The sequence below is a fragment of the Myodes glareolus genome, chromosome 19 (genome assembly GCF_982192425.1).
Source record: "Myodes glareolus chromosome 19, mMyoGla1.1, whole genome shotgun sequence".
NCBI classification, from domain to species: domain Eukaryota; kingdom Metazoa; phylum Chordata; class Mammalia; order Rodentia; family Cricetidae; genus Myodes; species Myodes glareolus.
Window position 1 is genome coordinate 37,803,061 of NC_142044.1, and position 23,393 is coordinate 37,826,453.

At 48.0% G+C, this 23,393-nt stretch overlaps 1 protein-coding gene and 1 pseudogene across 1 annotated transcript in view; both read left to right on the top strand.

Moving 5' to 3' along the window:
- Nucleotides 1-23,324, top strand: part of Iqank1 (IQ motif and ankyrin repeat containing 1) — a 33,996-nt gene extending 10,672 nt beyond the window's left edge. The window contains 11 exon segments of the mRNA XM_085678287.2: nucleotides 10,655-10,788; nucleotides 10,988-11,152; nucleotides 11,219-11,429; nucleotides 11,432-11,604; nucleotides 21,632-21,771; nucleotides 21,869-21,923; nucleotides 22,035-22,127; nucleotides 22,414-22,522; nucleotides 22,617-22,710; nucleotides 22,785-22,919; nucleotides 22,989-23,324. Of these exon segments, the coding sequence (XP_085534413.2) occupies nucleotides 10,655-10,788; nucleotides 10,988-11,152; nucleotides 11,219-11,429; nucleotides 11,432-11,604; nucleotides 21,632-21,771; nucleotides 21,869-21,923; nucleotides 22,035-22,127; nucleotides 22,414-22,522; nucleotides 22,617-22,710; nucleotides 22,785-22,919; nucleotides 22,989-23,292 (1,613 nt within the window). The 3' untranslated portion in view covers nucleotides 23,293-23,324.
- Nucleotides 11,550-18,660, top strand: LOC125413288 (small ubiquitin-related modifier 2-A pseudogene; annotated as a pseudogene).
- Nucleotides 23,325-23,393: the final 69 nt, after the last annotated feature.

Sequence of the window (23,393 nt, forward strand, 5' to 3'; positions counted from 1 at the left end):
CAAAGTACGCACAATAAATGCGCCGAGGCCCAGGTTGCAGTAGTAGTAGGTGGAGCTCCACCAGAGCACAGCTGTTGTCTGACTCCAGATGTTCTGTGTGTGTGTCCACCCCGCTGCATTCCCCCATTGGCCCCAGCCAAGGCGAAGCTGCACAGGACGTGGTACCTTTTCCATCAGTTTACTTTCAACTATCTGTGTATTGTGTATTTGGATCTAAAGTGAGTCTTTTGTTGACATATATTGCCAGGAGCATTTATCACGAGCTATTGTGGGCCAAGGCACAATTACATCTTATAGCAATTGATAATTCAGATGTCAATCCAGCAGAGGAAGTATTCCCTGATGGGTACCCTGACAGCAAGGCTTGCAGACCACTGACTCTGAAAACTGCTGCTTTCCTCTGTAATTTCCCTTGTGCAATAACAGCTATGATATCTCCCCACTACCATGCATTTTCATGTGATGTGTACATGTAATCTCAGGATTACAACTCAATCTTATGGACACCATCTGTGGATTGTCAGAAAGGTGACTTTTTAATTTTTTAATTTATTTATTATGTGTACAGTGTTGTGCCTGTACCCAAGAAGAGGGCACCAGATCTCATTATAGATGACTGTCAGCCACCATGTAGGTGTTGGGAATTGAATTCAGGACCTCTGGAAGAACAGCCAGTGCTCTTAACCTCTGAGCCATCTCTCCAGCCCCAGGAATATGACTTTCCATTTGGCTTTATAATTTTGATATATAGAATACATATTAGGACATGCTTCATAACCAAATCTATTTGTCCCATGAGGACTGTAGACACTTAAAAGCCTGCCTTGCTCTTTTTGCTAAGACTATTGCACACAATTAGCTCATTTTTACCTCAGAGCAAGTTCAAACTAGGCTAAAGGCTCTTTGTAAATGAGTCATAAGTTTAAAACCTTGTAGTTGTGCACAAGGTCGGAGTCACAGATGGCCAACCTAGGTTGCTACACAAAGCACCCTAAGAGAAGCATGCCAGTTCTTCACTTGCCAGTCTGCTAACAGTAGACCTATGTCTCAGAGTTTGTCACTGGGCATGGTGCTCACCCCTTACCCCCAGTCTGATCATGGTCTTACTCCTGTAACCTTTAAACCCTTGTGTTGCCATGGCAATGGCTCAGTTTCCTATTGCTTACCCTAGGAATGTGCTTTTGGCCAATGAGAGGTAACTCTTGTAATTTATTTTATTGCTTCAAGGTTCCTGTAAGGAAAGAGTTTTTAGGCTAGAGGAGGAGAAGCCGGAAGAAGGGCTGGAGAGACAGCTCAGCAGGTAAGAGCACTGTCTGCTCTTCCAGAGGTCCTGAGTTTGATTCCCCACACCCATATGGTGGCTCACAACTCCAGTTCCAGGGAACCTGACATCCTCACACAGATATATGTGCAGGAAAAATGCCAATGCACATAAAATAAAAATAAATTAAATTTTAAAAATCATATTTTAAAAAATAAGAAACTAGGAGAAACTAGAAAGAGGACAGAAAAATTAGAATAGAGGCAGAAGAAGAATAAAGAGGCTGATTTGGAAAAGCTTGTGTGAGAGAGTTTGTTCGTTTGCCCTCAGATAGCCAGAGAAAAAAGTCCTTTTTGCTTGTTGCTACATCCGATCTGAACCATGTGCTCTTATCTATTCTGATAATCTCCCTTTGAAAAATTTTCCCCAGGAAGGGTTGTCTTGTGTAGCTCATATTGGCCTCAAACTGTGACCTTCCTACCTTGGTCACCCGAGTTTGGGAGATACAGGCATACCCTGCCATGCTTCGCTCCATCTCTCCTATGTCTTATGTGTTTGGGTATTTTGCCTGCGTGCATACCTGTGTACCAGGTGTGCAGCCCCGTGGAGTGCAGAGTGGGCGTTGGATCCCTTGGAACTAGAGTTTCGGATGCTTGTGAGTATCTGTTGCTATGTAGGTGCTAGGGATTGAACCTGAGTCCTCTGGAAGAGCAGCCGGGGCTGCTCCTGAGTTTCGCCTTTTGATTGGAGAACTTGGAGAGTTTGACACCCCCTCCCCCGCAGTGGCTACCTATTCCCTCCCACTGAACTATACCCCAGCCCTCCATTTACAGTTAAAGTACATTTGACCCTTTAACAACATGAGTTCAAATTATATAAATCCACTTAAACACACATTTCCCAAGATTTTCTGCAATTTGCTGGATGTGGTGGCATGTGCCTGTACTACCAGTACTTGGAAGGCTGAGGCAGGAGGATTAGAGTTTGAGCCTAGGCTATATAATGAGACTCTATCACAAACAAACAAAATAAGTAAATAAATAGGGACAATTTGAAAAGGCGAAGAGCTGATACATAAACTTTGAAGAGGCGATTTCCTTCTCTGTGGCTGTGATAAAATGCCACACACACAAGGGAACTTATCGGAGAAAGAGTCCATTTTCCCTTTCCTCCCAGAGGGAGGCCTGACAGCAAGTGGAAGATATGGCGGCAGGAGCAGGAAACAGCTCACCTCACCTTCCACCACAGGCATGAAGCAGAGAGAGCGAACTGGAAGCAGGCGAGGCTTTCTAATCTCAAGCCTGCTCCCAGGGATGTGTTTCTTCTAGCGAGGTTGTATCACCTAAACCTCCCGCAAACAGCACTAGCAGCTGGGAACCAAGTACCCAGATACGTGAGTGTCTGGGGAGAATTTCTCAATCGAATATATACTTGACACCCACTGGCTCATGGCCATGCCAGAACACAAAATGCATTTAGCCTGACTTCAAAAGTCCCCAGAGTCTTTCATAATCTCATAGTTTAAAAGTCCAAAATCAGAGCCAGGCACAAGCCTTTAATTCCAACACTTGAGAGGCAGAGGCAGGCAGATTCCTGTGAGTTCAAAGCCACTCTGGTCTACATAGTGAGCTCCAGAACAGTCAGGACTATACAGAAAGACAACAACATCAACATCAAAAAAAAGTCCAAAGTCTCTTCTGAGATTCAAGGCAATCTCTTAATTGTAACACCTGTAAAATAAAAAAAGCAATTATGGGCTGGAGAGATGGTTCAGTGGTTAAGAGCACTGATTGCTCTTCCAGAAGCCCTGAGTTCAACCACATGGATGTTCACAACCATCTATAATAGGATCCAACACACTCTTCTGGCATGCAGGTATACATGCAAAGCACTCATACATAGAATATAAATAAATAAAGCAGCACTTGGGAGGCAGAGTCAGGGGGATCTCTGTGAGTTCAAGGTCAGCGTGGTCTACAGAATGAGTTCCAGGACAGCAGAGGTGTTACACAGAGAAACTCTGTCTCAAAAAATGAAAAAAGAAATGTCAGGCAATGGTCGTGCATGCCTTTAATCCTAGCAGTTGGGAGGCAGAGGCAGGTGGATCTTTTGTGAGTTCAAGGCCACCCAGGTCTACAGAGTGAGTTCCAGGACAGACAGGACTACACAGAGAATTACATACTTCCAACATACAATGGCATAAAACATGCACTACCATTCCAAAAGGGCTGAAAGTGTAAAAACTGAGGCCTTGACCTCGCTGAGGTATATTTGAGGGAAAGGTTTTTGTTGTAGATATTAGGGAGAGTACAGCCAGAGGCATCTGGGAGTGTTCAGAGCAGGGAGAGAGCAGTACACTGAACATGGCCTACAGAGTGAGTCAGGCCATTAGAGGAGAGGAACACAGGGAGAGCAAGAGAGGAAGAGACAACCAAGAAAGAGGGGAGGAGAGAGGGGGCCAAGAGAGCACATGACTGGAGTGACACGGTTATAGAAAAATGAGAAACTGGGGGAGGGAAGCCTAGGAGCTGGAGAAGTTTTGAGTGGGAGGTGGAGTGAGAAGAACCAAGATGCCAGCATGGACTCTGAGATGCTGAGAGAGCCTAGAGGCCGGCATGTGCTTTGGGATGCTAATAGGCACCTGGGGAACCAAAAGGATGGTTCTGGGCTAAAGGTCTGAACACGCTTCCCTTTGTCCAGAGGGCTGGATGTATATACACTAGATGGAGATGTTTTCAGCATGACGAGAAGCCTTTTGTTTAGTTTTCGAGACAGGGTTTCTCTGTGTAGTCCCAGCTGTAGACCCTCACTTTGTAGACCAGGCTGACCTTAAACTCAGAGATCCACCTGCCTCTGCCTCCTGGGATTAAAGGCCTGTGCTCCTATGCCTGGTTCTTTTTCGTTTTTTGTTTGTTTGTTTGTTTTTTGAGCATTTCTATCCTGTCCTCCAGCTCTCTAATAACTGGCATGGAGACTTAATGTTACTTATTAATGCTCAGCCAATAGCTCAGGCTTATTACTAGCTAACTCTTACATTTTAAATTAACCCGTATTTCTTATTTACACTCTGCCATGTGGCGGTACCTTCTTTCAGTACCACATGATCATCTCCTGTTGCCTCTGTGTTGGCTGCTGACTCCAGACTCCTCCCTTCTTCCTCCTAGCATTCTCCTAGTCTGGCTCTCCTGCCCAATCTCTTCCTGCCCAGTTATTGGCCAGTCAGCTTCTTTATTAAACCAGTCACAGTGATATATATTCCTACAGAGTAAAGGAGCATTCCACAGCACTGCGTTTTGTCTGTGTATCTGTCTGTGAAAGGGTTCTGGATCATCTGGAACTGGAGTTACAGACATTTGTGAGCTGCCGTGTGGATGCTGAGAACCGAACCCAGGTCCTCTGGAAGAGCAGCCAGTGCTCTTAGCCTCTGAGCTCCCTGGAGAAGCACTCCTGAGGCTACAGTCAAAAACAACCACAGGGAATTTAAGATTTTGAGCTTGTGACTATGATAATAATAGCACTTCACCAGAGCTAGATTAGTAGCTTATCAGAACTCTATTGATTAATGTTAAAACTCTGAACTTTTGAAGTCTTTATATAACCATAGCATAGGGAGGGAGAGAAACCAGAAAGAGTTCTCATTTTTTCACAAGCCTGAAATCACTTTCTCTGACCTTCATAGCTCACATTCACACCCCTTGAACCGCTCTTGGACCCTTACAACCTACTTAAGCTTTCGCACCCTCAGGCCTTTACAGGTTGCATTTATACACCTTAAATTCTTTCTTAGACCATCACAATTTACATAAACCTCAAACCTTTTCTTTTTCTATCCAGTCATTTACCACGAAACAAAAGTGGTTGATTACTGAGAGCAGTCATTACAAAGTAAGCTCCTATAAATAAAGGAATTAGGTAAAAAGTTACATTGAAACCTGTTTTGTGAGTTTATCTCTTTGTCTGTGAAAGTCTGCCAGCAAGGTAAACTGTGAGTCTGACTTTTACCTATGAAAAGGACTGACCAGGCAGCCGCACCCTTGGGAGGCAGAGAGCTGGGTGCTTGCTGTTGTCAGAATGATAAAGCTACAGTTAGCCGTCAGCTTCCTCCGAGACCTGAGAAGGATAAATTAGAGCAAGAACTATAATCCAAATGGTCTCTGTAACAGTTAAAATGCAGAGACTCAGCTGCTACCTGGGTGGCTACTCTAGGTTCCCTCGTGGAAAACTCAATGGTTTCACTGGAGACACTTTGTCAGTCTTTGGCTGTCACACAGGGTGGCATCAGCCTTGGGTCACCAGACCCAGAAGGTCTGAGAGATTTTCTTGTGGACGAGGAACTTGGGAAAACTTGGGAAAACCCAACAGTGAGAAGAGCTTGGGCGGGGCCTTGGCAGTTTCTTCCCCAGTGGTTAGTATTAACAGAATCCAGGTGGAGTAGTCTCTGCCCCACCGTCATCTCTGGAGACCTTAGGGTTGCCACTAGGTGCTGGTGTTTCTGCTTATCATGGGAAGCTTTTTACTAAACACTTCAAATACCGCAGTCAGCAGATCTCTGAGGGTTTTAAGGGCCATCTATACCTCATTTTAAACAAACTTGACTTGTTTTTAGTTACTTGCTTTAGGCTTAACCTTATATACACATATACAGGAGGCTAAATAATGTTTGTCCTTGTAAATGAATTACATTTATACTAGTATGATTGTGCACATAGTTCTGAGCACATTGAAGAGTCTGATATTTAAGTGCCTGACCATTTATTTACTTGTATGTCTTAATTATCTTTAACAGTTTACAACAGGTTAGTTGCTTTGGGGGGCGCAATTTGAGACAGGGTTTCTCTGTGTACCCCTGACTCTCTTGGAACTTACTCTGTAGACCAGGCTGGCCTCGAACTCAGAGATCTGCCTGTCTCTGCCTCCTGAGTGTGCGCCACCATCGCCTGATTAGATTTTTGTTGTTGTTGTTGTTGTTTTTAGTTTCAAAATATACCTGATGAATTTACAAACCTGAAATAAAAGCCAGGCAGCAGTGGTGTCTACCTTTAGTCCCAACAATTGGGAGACAGAGTCAGGCAGATCTCTGTGAGGTTGAGGCTAGACTGTTCTACAGAGTGAGTTCCAGAACAGCCGAACCAGAGCTACACAGAAAAACCCTGTCTCGGGGTGGTGGGGGGGGGGGGGGGAGAGACACAGAGAGAGAGAGAGAGAGAGAGAGAGAGAGAGAGAGAGAGAGAGAGAGAGAGAGAAGAAATGATAAATGTTAGAAAGGATGTTAAATAAAAATGGAATCCTCATTCATTGCTGGTGAGAGTCCCAACTAGTGCAGCCACTAAACTGAAACTAAGAATAGACCCACCCCCTGTCCCTCTGTCCCTCTGTCCAGCCACACCACTTCCGGCCACACCCCTGCATCCTGCCATGGCGACACTTGATGTCCATGTTCACGGCTGCTCTGTTGCTCCCAGCAGCTGGGAAATGGAATCATTCTAAAGGATCATCGGGTGATGAACGGATAATGAAAATGTGGCCCAGATACACAGTAGAGTCTGTAAGAAAATGGATAGAATTGGGGAATATTACATTAAGTGAACTAACCCAGGTTCTGAAACAAGCATATTCTCTTCTGTCTTCTCATTAACTTTTTAAAAAAGATTTATTTCTGTGTTCATATGTGCTTTCCTTCATGTTTATCTGTGCACCACATGGTGCCTGTAGAGATCAAAAGAGGGCATCACATTTCCTGGAACTGGAGTTACAGATGGTTGTGGGCTACCATGTGGGTGCTCAGAACCAAATCTTAACTGCAGAGCCGTCTCTATAGTCCCTGCCTTCTAGTTTTTATATATGCATATTTATGTGGAAATGACTGTATTTAAGGCCAAGAAACTAGAAAGGGTCCCATGAGAGGGGAAAAAGACACTTTAGGTTATGGGGAGGAGAGTGATAAATCATATGAGATATGAAAGTAAAAGGGGGAATACTCAGGTTAAAAAAAAAAAAACTTAAATGGGGAGGGGATAGAAAGAAGGAGCCAAAACTGAGGCTGTATGGCAAAGCCACAAGGTAACCAGGACTTGGTAATTTAATTGAAAACTGGCATGTCCTTTTTGGAAGAGTTTGAATGGTGGTCCCCGAGTGGTTAAAGCTGCTTCCAGGAGCTATAGATTTGTAAGTGAAAATTCCAGTGCCAGGAGTGGGGCACCACCCGATGATGTGTAGGTCAGGGAGATTCCTGGGGCTCCCACAACACTGCAGGCAAATGCCGCTGCAGTTGGCTGCCCACTGGAAATATATGGTAAGAACCTGTTGCTGAAGACACCATATTTTCTCTAAGGGCAGAGAAGTCAAGCTAGAAGCTCTCTTCCACTGGCTTGGCCTCTTATGCTGGAAGGTGCTGTGCAGGCTGCTGGGGAGGATTGTCACCAACGGTCTAACACAGCCGCGGACCTTAACTATGACACGCTGACTCTCCAGGCACGGTGTGTCCATTGGTGCAGCAGAGGAAGTCTGTTGTGGGGTAGCCAACTGCTTTCTGGTTGGGTTCGAGGCCTGCTCCAGTGGAGGGAGCACAGCTAGCACTGTAAACCTGGGTAAAGCCGTGGCTGGTGAGGTCATGGACCCTAGTGGGGAAGACACTGCTGTTGTTTTGGTAAATGGGTGTGATGTGACTAATTATGTTTGCACATAGACAAGCGCTGCTGTCAGCTTCAGTTAGTGTCTGAGTCACAGTTTGTTGCTGTTAAGAGACATGGCCAAAGCAATTCATCTGTATAGCATTTCATTGAGGGCTGACTTACAGTTTCAGAGGGTTAGTACAGTATTATCATGGTGGGAAGCATTGCAATCTGCTGGCAGACATGGGGCTGGAGAAATAGTACATTCTGATTCACAGGCCGAGAGACACTGGGTCTGGCATGGACTTTTAAAACTTCAAAGCCCACCCCCAGCGACATACTTCCTCCAACATGGCCACACCTCCTAATCCTTCTAATCCTTTCAAACAGTTCCACTTGCTGGTGACAAAGTATGTAAATATAGGAGCCTATTGGGCCCATTCTTATTCAAACCACCACGGTTAGAAAAGGTTTTGTTGCTGTTTTGCAGTGGGCAGCACTAACTGCAGAGACTCATAACTGGTCTAAGTGCTGAGAAAGTGGCTGCTCAATGCTCAGCCATCTTTGTCAGCCTCTGCAAGGCTCAGGGCACATCAGAGAAGAGAGGGCAGGAAGAACGTAAGCACCATGAGATGGTGGAATGTTCTGAAATGCTGTGTTTTTCTCATGAGCTATTTTTGTGTGTGTGAATTTTAATTTTAATTCTCATATAACCTGATAGTTGCATCACTGCCTTGTACATGTTTATTTACACATGTCTTTTATTTATTGCATTATTTCATGAAGGCATGAGTCTGTCATAGCTTCCTTCTCTTTGAAGCATGCCTTTTGTATACAGAAACACACATGTGCTACTGCTGTTTATTTTGCTTTTTAATAAATTTATTGATTCTTTGAATATATTTTCCCCCTTAGCAATTTTCTCTAGCTCAGTGCTTTTGAGTGCTTGCTTACTTTTGCATTTGCCGTTCTTGAGATTCAAAATGTATTTCAATGCTGTGACTTGATGACTTTCATTAGCTTTCAAAACTCTCTTCCAACCAAACGATACACCGTTAATCCCAGCACTCGGGAGGCAGAGGCAGGCGGATCTCTGTGAGTTCAAGGCCAGCCATTGCCAAGCGTGTGCCACCATTGCCTGCCTATTGTTTAGTTTTCAGTCATATCTTCTTTCTCCAGTTGTCTATATCGAAAGTCCTTTGCATCCCCAATAAAACATTGAAGAATGTTAAATATGAAACCCTGTCTCAAAAAACAAAACAACCACAAAAAATAAAAAGAAAGAAAAAAGAAAAAAAAAGAAAGAAAAGAAAAAAGAAAGAAAACAAAATAAAATAGGGCCCAGATGTAATTCAGTATAGGGCGCTTGCTAACTATACCCACCAAAGATTGAATCCAAAGGTTCATTTCCAGGACCAGGAGATGTTGCATTCAGCCAGTAGCTTGTAGAGCAGACTTGAGGACCTGAGTTTAATCCCCAAAAGCCATGTAGTTCCAGCCCCGGAGAGGCAGAGGCAGGAGGGTCTCTGGGATCACGGCTAGTCAGCCATGTGCACCTGCACACACATGCACACACAAGATTAATTTCTGACCTTTGTTTTTATCTGGGGAAATGGTTGAGAAGGGCTCTCACTGTGTTGCCCAGGTTAGTCCCCAATCCCTTGGACCAAGTGACCTCCCTACCCCCTGGAGTACCTGGACCTGCAGGTGTGTGCCACAGGGTGGGCTCCATTTGCTGCACCCTGTTTATCTCCTTTCTGGATTCTGCTCTATGATGTTCCTCAACTGCGTCACCTGGGACCGCCCCTCTCTGCAGGACCGCCACACTACACTGCCACTCTCCTTGCTCCTGAATTTCTTCATGTCTGTCCATCTGAGTCTTGTTTCCTGTTTCTTTCTTTATGCACTCTGACTCACTTTTCAGTTGTCCTGGCGATCTACACAGCCTGTCTTGGAGTCCCAGTTAGATAAGATTTTCATCTCTCTTTTGTGGATAGATACTCTGGACATTTCACTTGCGGCTTGTATTCTTCTAGCTCTTCAGCTTCCGGCTAAGTGCTGCTGATTTCCCTGCTGCCCCCTCCCCCCACAGAGAGACCCTGTGGGGTGGAGTAGTGCCCATAGGTTACTCACTGGTGATCAGCCAGTCACAGGAGGGACTGCGTGGTGTTCTTCCAGTCCCCTGCTCCTGAAAGCCACTGTGCCAGGACAGCATGCTAGACCTCTGCAAGATGGCCTGAATGTGTGCGCAGCTGTGCCCAAGTTCTAGATCACACCCCCTTGTAAGTGTCCTGGGCTGTGGTCTGAGACCACGCCCCTTTCGGGGCAGTTTATGCCTAACATCCAAGCTTTGAGGATGTGTTGGGCCTCTGGCTCTGGTGGGTGAACCCTGAGAACCAGGGTCAGTTTTTCTGTCCTTTCCTCGGGCTTCCTACAACTTCTTTCAGTCGGCGTCTTTCCAGCTGCAGATTTCTAGCGATTTTCTGGCCCCGGGGATGTGGACTTTCTGCTCAAGCCTGGCGCACTCTCCTTCCCTGGTTCTTCTGAGGGAGCATTATTCTGACTCAGCTACTGAGGAATTTTTGTCACTGTTGAGACACTGTCTACCACTTAGCCTTGGCTGGTTTCACACTAATGGACTCCGTGGTCCTCCTGAGTGTTGGGAGATAGGCATGATCACGGCATCCGGCCTTCATGGCGTCCTCTGTATGACCCAAGCAACTGCATAGATGGTGGCTAGGAAGGAAGACTGGGGTTCAAATCTCAACTCTCTTCACCCCAGCCCCAACCGCCGAGGACAAAGCCGCCATTGTCATCCAGTGTGCTTTCCGGCAATATCTGGCACGAAAGGAGCTGGCTCGCCGTCGGCAGGAGCGCCAGGAGTACCTGGATGAAATGGAGAAGCTGCAGAGGGAGGTGAGTAGGACTCAGCCACAAGACCCTGGGTACCAGGACTACCGGAAGAGGGAAGGTCTAGACAGAGTGTGAAGGGGAATCATGACCTTGGGGTTTAGACGGGCACCTCAGGTTGTGGACATGATGTCTGGATTGCAGAGTAACTACGAGCTGAGCTGCGTGGGCGCTGGGGACGGTGACCACGGGCCATGTCTTGCAGGCCTATCTGGCCTTGGTGCGCCGGGAGCAGGAGGCGGCTCGGCGGCAGCGCGAGCAGGAGGAGGCGGCAGAGCGCGCCAGGCGGGAGGAACTGCAACGCCGCCGCCGCCTGCTGGAGGCTGCCTTCGAAGGGGACCTGGGCGAGATTCGTGCGGTGCTTAAAGAGGTCCGTGCGGCAGCAGCGGGTGGGCGGGACCGGGCTGGCGCCAAGGTGACACTGCCCTGCGCCCAGGTGGATCAGCTCCTGACGCGCGAAGGCGTGGGCCACGACGAGGCGGGCAAGGCTCGGCGGCTGCAGAGGCGCGTGGCCACTGTGGAGTGCGAGGACAGCCACGGAAACACGCCTCTGTCCGAGGCGGCGGCCGGCGGGCAGCCCTTGGCCATCCAGCTGCTGGCAGAGCTGGGTGCCAGCCCCAACAGCAAGGTGGGCGAGGTGCGCGCGGTGGCAGCGTGGCCTGGTCCCCGCACGCGCTCAGGGAGCCCCTTCCGCAGGGCGCCTTCGGCCGCACGCCGCTCTACCGGGCAGCCTTTGGGGGCCACCTGGAAGCCGTGGAGGTGCTTCTGAAGCTCGGAGCAGACCCCCGGGTGTACGCGGATGACGGGAGCACTCCGGAGCAGGTGTGGCCCTGGCATGCACTTCCCTACTCCAAAGGTTTCCGATGTGGTGGCACACATCTGTAATACCAGGACTAGGCAAGAGCATTGACCCTGTCTCATAAGTTCATAAGGAATAGATATGTGTATATATGTGAATACACACACACACACACACACACACTCCTTACAAGACAGGGTCATACACAATATATTTACATAAAGAAATATATATCTCATAAGGAATATATATATATATATATATTATACAGGGATTCCTAGGTTTTGTATTTGGTTCCACCTCACCAACCAAACACCTGTGGGTTTCTGAACAATGATTGGTTGTTGTCTGCCAGGGGATGCCTTCTGTGTGGTTGTCCTAGCTTCTTCAGCGCTCTGGCTACCAGAGGATACAGCTGTTGTGGTAGATTAGGCTCTCTAGCCTCAGAGGTTGACCAGGTATCACAGGTACCCTCAGTCTATTCCTGTTTCTTCCCTCTTACTGGAACTGCCTCCCATCAGGAGGGAGTGCTGTCTTCCTCATGCTGACCACTGGAACATGTGGGTCCAGGAGGTCGCTGGTGAGGCTCACTCAGCAGTGGGAGCAACTCTGAGAAGCCAGTCTCAGAAGTGCCTCTACCTTCTATTTGTTTGTATACACACACACACACACACACACACACACACACACACACACCTTCTGTTTTAGCCTCTACAGTTCTGGGGTTACAGGTGATGGGTACCACACCTGACCTTACCTTTATTTCCTTTAAGTCACCTGAATTTAAAGTTGGTTACCCCATATCTCACCCGTAAAGCTGAGGGTGCTGCCAGAAATGGTGGTATGGGTGTCAGGCCTTTTGGCAGACACTTGCTTTTGTGCCCCTTGAATCAGATTCTTTGCCCCGCCTGGGACCCCAGCTTCAGGTACCACTCCCAGCTTTGCTTCCTGGGGACACTCCTCTGGGTTTAGCCTGACCTCTTGGGCTAACAGGTAAAGTTACAGTGTAGCTGGAGTCTGGGAGTTCAGAGAGTGCCCAAGAGTCGGTGCCTGGAAGCCATAGAGGGCCAGAGGACTGTGGGCGCCGCAGTGAGGCTGGTAATTGGGGAACTATGGTGACAGGGAGGGGTCCTAAATCTTAGCTGTCAGGAAGAGCACTCATCTCAACTCCAGGTACCAGAGCCACTGACAGCCCACAGGCCAAGAAATGAGTTCTGCCCTGAGTCTCATGCCTCACACAGTCAACTCAGCAGATCTGAGTTCCAGCATTAACAGTGAACCTCTAGGCCTTAGACAGGAAATATCTCTGGACCCTAGGGCATGTTGGAGAATTCTTAGATAGCACACCGAGAAGCCAAAAGAAAGAAAAGCTCGCCTTCACCAAGATGAAAGCATAGTAACCTGGCAGGGACGACACCATGATCACAAAGGAGTTCCCAGGGTGAGGTTTATCTGTGCACTCCCACTGTCCCGACCCGTGATGTGCCCAAAGTGGGAAACTCATGGCATAATCAGTGGTGGTTGGGGACTGCGTTTGCACTCTCCCCTGAGACAAAGAGAAAGAAGAAAGGAAAGAAGGGAAGGGAAGCTTCCCTTCATAGGTCTCTGACAGGAAGCAATGGCCAGCAATGGGAGAGACTGGTCATAAATCATATACCTGTCCAAGGAAACCTCCCTGGGGAATATAAGCAAATTCCATCTCAACGACAAGCAAACATGTCGTCCAGCCATGACAGTCAGGGAGAGGAGTGTCCCAGAAGAGGACATGATGACTGCAGAGCCGCACCGAAGGGTCTCCTATGTCAGCATACGCTGTGACAGCTGGCAAGACAAGCTGGAGTCTCATGCCGTGCTGCGAACGTGAACACGGGCTCCTCCCGCTGCGGACCCTGAAGATCTAAACACACTATACTTCTCAGCAGTTATGTTCTTGGGCACTTAGCCCAGTGGAGTGAGCCTGTGTTCACATAATAATGTCTACTGAAGCTTGCAGGGTAATAGCCCCAAACTGGACACAGTCCAGATACAGATGTCCTTTCATGGTGGAAGTTGGTACGGCTACAGTCTAGACCCCCTTCCAGCCACGGAGGATGGAGGTAGAGACTGGCAGCAACTCCCACAACTCTTCAGGGAACTATGAGAAAAAGCCCTTCCTGCAGTACTAAGCAGACAATTTCATCTCAAATTGGCATAATGATAAAATGGAAGACAGATTGGTGGTTTTTACAGGAAGGAAAAGAGGAGGAGTGAACGTGGTGAGGGGGAGGACAGCGGCACTCTAAGGTTGTGGGTACGGAAACTTTGGTTTTCTTTTTCCTTTCTTTTCTTTCTTTCTTTCTTTCTTTCTTTCTTTCTTTCTTTCTTTCTTTCTTTCTTTTTTTTTGAGACAGGGTTTCTCTGTGTAGACTTGGCCATCCTGAAACTCACTCTGTAGACCAGGCTGGCCTTAAACTCACAGAGATCCTCCTGCCTCTGCGTCCTGAGTGCTAGGATTAAAGGTGTGTGCCACCACCGCCCAGCCTCAGCAGCTTGTTCCTGTGTTTGCTGCACTCGGCATCAGTTAACTGCAGTAACCTGCCACATGCCGTGCGCTTTGTCTTCCTTTCAACTAGCTCAGTCTCTGCCCTGCCACTTCATGAGCTTACTAAACCGCAGATCTGCTCACGTGACACCCAGCAGCTCACCACGTCATCATCTTGTGCTCATTTGGTTTCCGTTGATTACGACTCTTCCACCCACAGGTCAACCCGCACAGGTTTGTAAGCTGTTTCCACTCACCAGAAGCTCACAGCACAGCTCTGTGGGACTAGAGATTAACATCAAGTTCCTCCACAAAATCTTGGCACATAGTTCTCAATAAATATTCTTTCAGATAAATACCCGTGGTTTATTTAAGATCTGAACTTGCTGGCTTGCCCAGATGACTGTCCACATGTGCAAGCGTTTACCTGGTTGTCATCCCTTCTCTTCCCTCACATCCACTTCTCTAGCTGCTCTTGGAATTTATACATCTTGGACCTTGTTTTATAAAATACCAATCATAAGCTGGACATTGAATTAATCATAGTTGTGTGTGTGGCTCTGTGGTTCACGAGAAGAAATGCCTAGCAGAAGCAATATAAGGAATGCCATTTTGCCAGAGCCCTACCCTCTCTCCCCATGGAACTACGTGGTGGATTTATAGGGATACTTTCCTTGTTTTTCCTGTCCTGACGTTTATTCCACATTTAAACCACCATTCATTCATCCATCCACTCACTCACCCGCTCAGTTGCCTGTCCATCAATTTTTAGGCCTAAACGTCTAGACACTGCAGCTTAGTCTCTCTGTTGGCATCTTCTGCATGAGTCTGTGTGGCATTGTTTTTCCGTCATCATCTCTGGTCCCAAGCTGTGCCTGTGGGATTCAGTCTTTTGCTCAGAGCTAAAGTTTATCTCCTTACACTAGCAAATTCCATTATGCGAATTTTCAATGACTCGATGCGTCTTGCTGTGCGTGGAGTTCCTGATGTGGCTTCAGTGTGCTGTGTGTGCCCTTGCCATCTCTCCCGTGCGTGCCCACATGCTTTCGTGGCTGTAGCAGCCATTCCCTCCGGTCAACAGTGCCTTGTAGTCCCAGTGCTCAGTTTATTCGCATGCTGTGACCATTGTAGGTTTTGAAGACTTGTGGTAGATGTCATTGTTGCACTAGTTGCTTTCCTGTTGCTATTATAAAACACCATGACCAAAAGCAACTTAAAGAAGAAAGAGTTCATTTGGCTTATGGTTCTAGAGCTAGAGTTCACCTTGGGGAAGGCATGTCATGTCAGGGGGAGCAGGAAGCTGGCTGATTGCATTTTCATCCACACATACAGGAAGGAGAGAGAAAGAATAGGAAGTGGGATGAGACTATAAACCCTCAAAGCCCACCCCCGTGGTATACTTCCTCCAGCAAGGCTCAGCCTCCTTAGAGGTACCATAACCCCCACAAACAGTGCCATCAACTACGGCCCAAGTGTTCAAATACATGAGCCCACAAGGGACAACCCTCCTTCAACCCAACACATTATGCCTCTGCCTCCAGAAGCTCTTGGCCATCTCACAATGCAAAATGCATTTATTCCAACTTCAAAAGTCCCTGTAGTATTTCAGAGTCCCAGCATCATTCAATAGTCCCAAATCTCTTGCTGTGAGGACCTAGTGCATCTCTGTGAAGTAGCAGGTGGGGAGACTCCCATGCTCACCATGGCCAATGAGAAACCCAAGGAAGGAGTCAAGACTGAGAACAATGAGCATATTGATGCATCCTACTCATGGGCAGGGTGACTGCACGGTGCAGCTTTAAAGGAAGAAACAGACACTGCTCAGTGAACTAATAAAAGCCCACTGTGAACACCAGAGTTCGCCAATAAGGCAGATTGGGTTCCAGTTTGATGGGCAAACAGTGAAACAGACACACCGGCATAGTTGGAAATGGAGGATGAAGATCCCATGGATGTGTTCCAGCAGCAGAAGGAGATGTCTACCAAAAAGGGAGGCCGCTACTTCATCCCAGAATTTTTGTTATAAACCAAGAAACATTCTCCATTAGAAAGCTGCAGTTAGGCTCCCGCACACCCTGACCACCACACTGTACTTTTCTCTGCTCTTTCGTTTCTCTGTCCCTATTCCTTTCTTGAACATAAAGTCCCTGGTGTATTGCACCAGCACATTGCCGTGTTCCCTTTTGGTTGACACCAGATGGAGAAGGGCTGGGAAGGTAGTGGTTCTATGAAAGCCTCCTCTCTCTCCACTAGTGGCACGCTCACTCAGCTCTTCTCTGTACAGTACAGGAAGTTATTTTGCTCTCATTGTTTTAACAAAAGAACTCAACAACATAAACCCCTGCACCCCTTCTTCAGTTGGAGAATGTCAGTGTTTTTTCATTTATTACAAAACCAAGGACAATTTGTAACCTTCCTTTATGTAGCTGTTACATGTAGGGTAATCTGCCTTTAAGTAGGGGAACATTATTCTTGAACAAAATGTTTCTGAATAGCTTCCCTTCAATTCAAGCATCTTGTTGTTTAAATAAACTTCTTGTTTAGAAATAAAGGAAGTTCAAAATCTCTTGTGAGACTCAAGGCCATTTCTAAACATGATCGACTATCAAATCAAAAAACAAAAATACATGATTCCCTTATACAATAGTAAGGAATATACATTGCCGTTCCAACATGGAGAAATGAGAGCTTAGTGAGGAAATACCAGACCAAAGAAAGACTGAAACCTAGTAGGAAAAAACAAAGTCCTGTAGCTCTGTGTCTTCTTTCTAGGACTTTAATTTCCGGGGGTTTGGCTGACTCCACCACCCTTGCTGGCTGCAGCATACACCTCTCTCAGGCTGGTTCCGCTGCATAGATGCAGTTCTCCTTCAGACGTCTCACGCTCTGGCAGCTCCGACATCTTCGGGTCTCCGCTGCAACTCAGTCCTCAGCAGCACAGTTTCATTCAGTGGACTCACTCTGCTTCCTTGCAGGGACTTCAACCTGGTATGCCTTGCCTGGCCTCAGCAGCCCTCCGCTCATGGAGGAAGGAAAACACGCTTAGCAGTTGCGCACTTTGATGAGTGACGATCACCAAACAGAAATGATGACTAAAAGCAAAGTCAATGGACTGCGAATCCAGAGGGAAGTCCCAGGGTTTGGCATAGTGGCATGCACCTTTGATCCTAGCACCCAGGAGGAGGAGGCAGGAGGATCTCTGTGAGTGTGAGGCCAGCCTGGTCTACATAGTGAGCTCCAGGACAGCCAGGACTACTGAGAGTCTCAAAACATAAACAAACAAATAAGCAAAACGGAGACAATATAGGACTGTGGGGGACAGGTCTTCGTGTCTGGCTGTACAAGGCTTGAAGTGATCCCAGGAGCACTCCCTAAAAGGGGGGAAACGCTTGGAGACATCCTGTGTGTGACAAAGTCCGACTTCAGCTGCTGCGAACAGTGAGAATTAAAGGCGAGAGGTGTATGTGTAACTCTTAGATGAGAGACAGCTACAGATACCTGCTCCTCAGTGAGGGAATAATCAGAGCATCCAAGAGAGGAGTAGAAACTCACTTCAAAATACTTCTTTAAAAATACATCTTCTGGACTGATGAGTTGAGTCAGTGGGTAAGGGGCTCACCACTAAACCTGACACCATGAGTTCGATCCCCGAGATCCATATGCTGGAAGGAGAGAACCAGCTCTTAGAAGCTGCTCTCTGATCACACCCGCCCCATACCCCATGATAAAATAAACATATGCAATACAGGTACACTTGAAAAAAGATGTCTAGGCCAGGTGCATGCCTGCCATCCCAGCACTTAGGAGGCTGAGGCAGGAGAATTGTCATGAGTTTGAGATCAGCCTGGGTACATAGCAACTATCAGGTCAGCCAGACTTACAGAGCAAGGCACTATATATTTTTTTAAAAAAGGAGTCAAAACGGCCAATATGCATAAGACAGATTTCTCGCCAATATTAACAGGGAAACAAACACAAGTTAAAATCATAATTACTACAACTAGTGTGATCGGAATGAGACTCGATTGTCCCCAATAGGTCCATGATTTAACACTTGGTCCACAGTTGGCATTGCTCAGTAGATTAAAACAGAATGAGTTTGTGTTCAGTGTCCACAGCAAGGATCATAGGAGCTTCGGAATTCTGTAGTATTTTGGGAAGCCCCGTGAACAGAGTAGCCACTGTCTGAATATCACTTGCTTTGGTCTTAGAGGAGAAGCATCCAAAACATTCAGTGCAAACCCCTGCTGTTTATTTAACAGACCTGGTCGTTTGGCACGAGTTGTCAGGAAGAATATTCTTTGACCTGTCTGGAAAATGGGACAGTGGACGTGCACAGCAGCCAGTACTACTAACTAGCAGTTTTGACCCCCTCTTCTGTGTACTTTTTTCAGTCCTGGATGTTTTCTTCTGACATGCCTTCCATTTTACTAGTTTTCTAGTCTGCTGTCAGTCATTAAATACTCATATTTTGTTGTTAATTTTGGTTATTTTTAACTTCTAGAAACCTCATGTGTTATATAATATAAAGTCTTTCGGCACTTTGCCAAATTCTTAATCCAGTCCTCATCACCTTGAATGTGTTGTTTTTGAGGTACTGAAGATTGAACGTAGGTCTTCATTCAGCTGAGTGAGTACTCTACCCCTGAGCTGTAACTTCAGTCTCCAGATCCCTGTAGCTATAACCCTGCCTGTCCTGAACTCGCTTGTAGACCAGGCTAGCCTCAAACTTGCAGAGATTTGCCTGCCTCTGCCTCCCAAGTTCGGGGATGAAAGGTGTTTGCTTGTGTTAAAATCTTACATATTCCACTGTGGGTTCAGCACTGCATATGCCAGGATACCAGCAGCACCCTGTCAACTTCAGGGCTTTGAAACTCAGCTGAAGTCCTTGTGAGAACCCGATTCTGGGTCACCTTGTTCTATGGATACAATCCTTAGAACTTCCACCCAAAGCAAGCATTTAAGCTGGATGTAGTGGTGAATGCCTTTAATGCCAGCACTGGGAGCAGAAGCAGGCAGATCTCTGTGAGTTAGAGGTCAGCCTGGTCTACACAGACAATACAGCCAGGGCTGCATGGAGAGATCTTGCTTCAAAGGAAAACAAGGCAAAAATAAACATTTAAAATTATATATTTGTCAGTCAGTGGTGACACATGCCTTTAATCCCAGCACTCTGGAGGCAGAAGCAGGTGGATCTCTGTGAGTTCAAGGTCAGCCTGGTCTATAAGAGCTAGTTCCAGAACAGCTAGGACTGTTACACAGAGAAACCCTGTCTCGAAAAACAATTGTATATTACAGGGTTGGGTGATGGACATTAGTTGACAAAGTTCTTGCCTAGCATGCATGATGCCCTGGGTTTCATCCTCAGTACCAGATATACCAAGCACAGGGACACATGCCTGCGGTCCCAGCAGCACTCAGGAGATGGAGGCAGGAGGATAAGAAATTCATGGTTATCTATGGCTACAAAAGACCCTATCGCAAAAAAGGTCATATATTGGGACTAGAGAGTTGGCCAAGCAGTTTAATTACTGGCTGCTTTTCTAAAGGACCTGGGTTCAATTCCCAGCACCCACATAGTGACTAACGACCATTTGTAACTTCAGTTCCAGGGAGTTTGAGTCCCTCTGCACTGTGCCTCTGCATATACCAGACATAAAAATGGTGTCCAGATAAACATGCAGGCAAAACACTCATACACATAAAATTCAGTTAAATTGCAAAGTCACCTAAGCTCGGGGAACAACATTTTAGGATAGGGGACAGGAAGACTGTGAGAGTCACAGGATCTGGAAGTTTGCTCTGAGATTGTGTCTCCTAGGAATGTCAGAAGATATACCCATACAACCTCAACAACATGACTGTCCAACCATGAGCTGAAGAGGGTCAACAATAGCCATGCCAATGTGGACAAGGAAAAACCCATGAGGCCTCAAGCCTACCCTGGGAACTATAGGCAACTATGGAACACTGAGAATGGAAGGAGAATGGAAGAACTAGTCAGAGTAAACCAACTAGTCATCCAATACCAGATGGTCAGCCCTGAAAACACACATTTTTAATAGCATGCAGACTGAGCAGATTGATTTTAGGAATATGTGTGTATATACATATGTATATATACATGTAACAACAGTCAGTGAGAAAAGAGGGCATGAATTTGAAAGACAGCAAGGAGGGATACATGGGAGGGCTTGGAGGGGAGAAATGATATAATTATAACCTCAAAATGTCACATATCTATTCATAAATTCCTTCAGTTACCCATCCAACTGTCTATTTCTATGCATTTCTCTACACATTAATTCATCAATGACTCTTTCCACGTGGCCGCTTTTGTCTCTTATCTGTGCGTTCACGTCAGCACATTCAGATGAACACCAATAGGTTCATTCATTGACTCACCCAGCCATTGGACTGACAGAATGTGCTAGGCAACATCCTAGGCACTTGGGGGAAGCTTCTTGAACAAAGGGCTGACGGATGGCCACTCCCTGGTCTTAGTGCAGTGAGGAAGTGTGAGCATGGAGCAGGCGAGGGGCCGTGTCTCTGGGGACAGGTGGGGAGCTGTGGCTTTAAGGTGTCCAGGGTGGATCTCTCCAAGGAAGTGTCTGTCATGCAGGAGGGATTTGGAGGTGAGGGCATGGGTGCTCGATGTCCAAGGACAGAGCTGACCGAGGAGGATACTGGACGAAGGTAGCGGTGGCGTACCATCTCCAGGAGGACCAGTGCCATATGATGCCACTCAGCACCAAGGAAACTCAGAGCTGTGGGGGCAATGATGGCAAGGAAAGGCCAGGCAGCCCTTGGCACTGTCTTGGCTGAGGCTTTCAGCAATTGGGTGCTGGTTTGTAGGCTATGAAAAGCAGGCAGCCTCTGAGTTCCTAAGACTAATCTAGGGTTCCATGTAAAGCCGCAGAATATGGAAGCTTATGTGTTGTCTCTGCTGGGCTCTGGGCTAATATGACACGAATGAGATGGGGCCCACAGATACACAGGGGCTGGGCACGTGTGGGCTAACCATGTCTCGACCCTTACAGAGGCTCCCAGTCCTCCATGTAGACCCTTCTCCATCTTTCCTCCAGTATCTGTGGATGATGGCCAAGTCTGCCAGGCTCATCTTCCCTGTTCTCCTGTGACCCCATGAGCATCATCTCTGCTTTCCAGAGCCAGACAAGGGAGCAATTACAAGTGTAGACCATCATACCCAAGTCTTTGTGGCTCTTAGGGCTGTATCTTAGGAGGGTAGATCTTCAGGTGGACAGGAGATGAAAGTGACTCTAGACAACTGTGTCTATGCCTATAGTGCGGGTAGCCTAGAGGCTGGTGGACAGATGGAGAGGGGCAAATGTGACCCTGGAGGCTCTGCCACTGGAGCTGGGTCTGCTTGGGTGTGGATAGTGAACCCAAGGGACCTATGGTCTTGAGTTGTGAGCTATCGGTTCTCAGCCATGGCAAACCCTCTAAGATGTGTGTACTCCCTTCCTCAGAACACACATGGCTCTAAGCACCAAACGCCCTGTCATTAGGTGGCCTCACTGGTGGCAGTGGCCAGTGTGCTGCAGTCGTGGGACCTGAGCCTCACAGAGGCTATGCTCCAGAACATGGAGGCTGAGCAGCATCGCAGGGCCCAGGAGGCCCAGAAGCACAAGGAGGCTGAGGCCAACCGGTGCGGAGCGGGAGTGTGGGGACCGCAGAGGGGGAGGGGAAGGGGATGTGGCGCAAAGACATGGACGACTTTGACCAGCCACTTCTTCCCACTGCAGTATCAACCTCAAGGTACAGCAGCTGGCTAAGGAGCAGCAGCAGTGTCACAAGGAGGTGAGCTGTGACCTAGGCCGCCCTCCAGGAAGGCGGCCCTGGGGAGGGCCTGAGAGCTGGAGGTCAGGTGAGGGTGAGTTGCTGGGGTCTGCCAGCCTTGTCTGCCCACAGCTACAACAGGCCTACTGCGAACTCAATCGGAGGATCACGGAGCATGATAAGTGTGAGAGGAAGTGCATGGGCAAGACTGAGCTCACACTGCAGGTGGGGCTCCCCGTGCCCTACGCCAGTCTGGGGGTTCCCCTTCCAAGGGGTTTTTCAAGCATCTCTGCCTTCCAAGGGGTCTTTCAAGCATCTCTGCCTTCCAAACCTAAGGTGTAACTTAATAACAGTGGCCTCCTTGGGGGTATGGGTAGAACCTGGAGGTCCTGGTAGGCATAGACCTCACCTCTTGTGTCTGGGCAGCCGACCCCTCCTCCACCCTCCTGCAAAGTAGGCGGTGACTCTGAGGTGCTGGGAAGAGCAATGGTCAGTGTGGTCCCTTCTCTAGGCCATCAAGGATGCAGAAGCCCAAGTGGACAGGTTGCGGCAGGAGGCACAGAAGGCTGAGGAGACACTGGCTATGGCCAGGCTGGAGCTGCGGGAGCAGACCCAGGAGGGTGGGCAGGGCTGTGGTGGGGCTGCTGGGGACCTGGAGAGGTGATGCCAGGGAGGGGATTTAGCATTTCTCATGCTCTACAAACATCCCCACAGAGGAGGAGACAGCACCTGGGCTGAAGTGCAAGGTCACGGAGCTTCATGACGTGCTGATGAAGGACGTAGGTGACCGGATCCGAGCTGATGGACGGTCAGTACCCAGGCTGGGTGTGGGTGCAGGTCAGAAGTGCCCACAGGCTGCAATGACCAGGTGGCTGCCTTCAGGTGGCCTCTTGTCATCGACCCTTCTGGCCAGGCAGCCACTTTCCTGAGATACCAGGACACCAACTATGTGGACACAGTAAACCCGGAGCACTTGAGACCCGAGTCGATTCGGCTGGCTCTGCTGGGGGCGCTCAGGTATGGCATGCAGGGCCCAGACAGCCCCACCTTGGGCCTCACCCGCCTCCTCACCAGACACACCCACAGGTACGGGAAGCCACTGGTGTTTGACCTGCGGGAAGTGAACCTGTTCCCAGCAGTGCAGCAACAACTGGACGCGGTGCAGCCTGGCCTGGCACAGGCCTTGTTGAGTCGTGGGCTGCTGGCACAGGAAGGTTATCTGTCACTGCTGCGGCCCACTGATGGACCCGAGTACGACCCCTCCCAGTTCCAGGAGGCACGCCTAGAGCACTTCCGCCTCTTCTTTGTCACCAGAGTTCAGTGGCCACCAGCTGACCAGCTGCAGATCCTGCTCCCAGTGCGTGTGCAGCTGTCCGGTGGAGGATTCTAGTCATACCCCAATAAAGCATGTGCCCTAGGCATTTCTGTGAGCAAGTCCACATCCCCAGGCAGTCTGGACCCAAGCAGGACAGTGGCTTTGGAATTCCACAG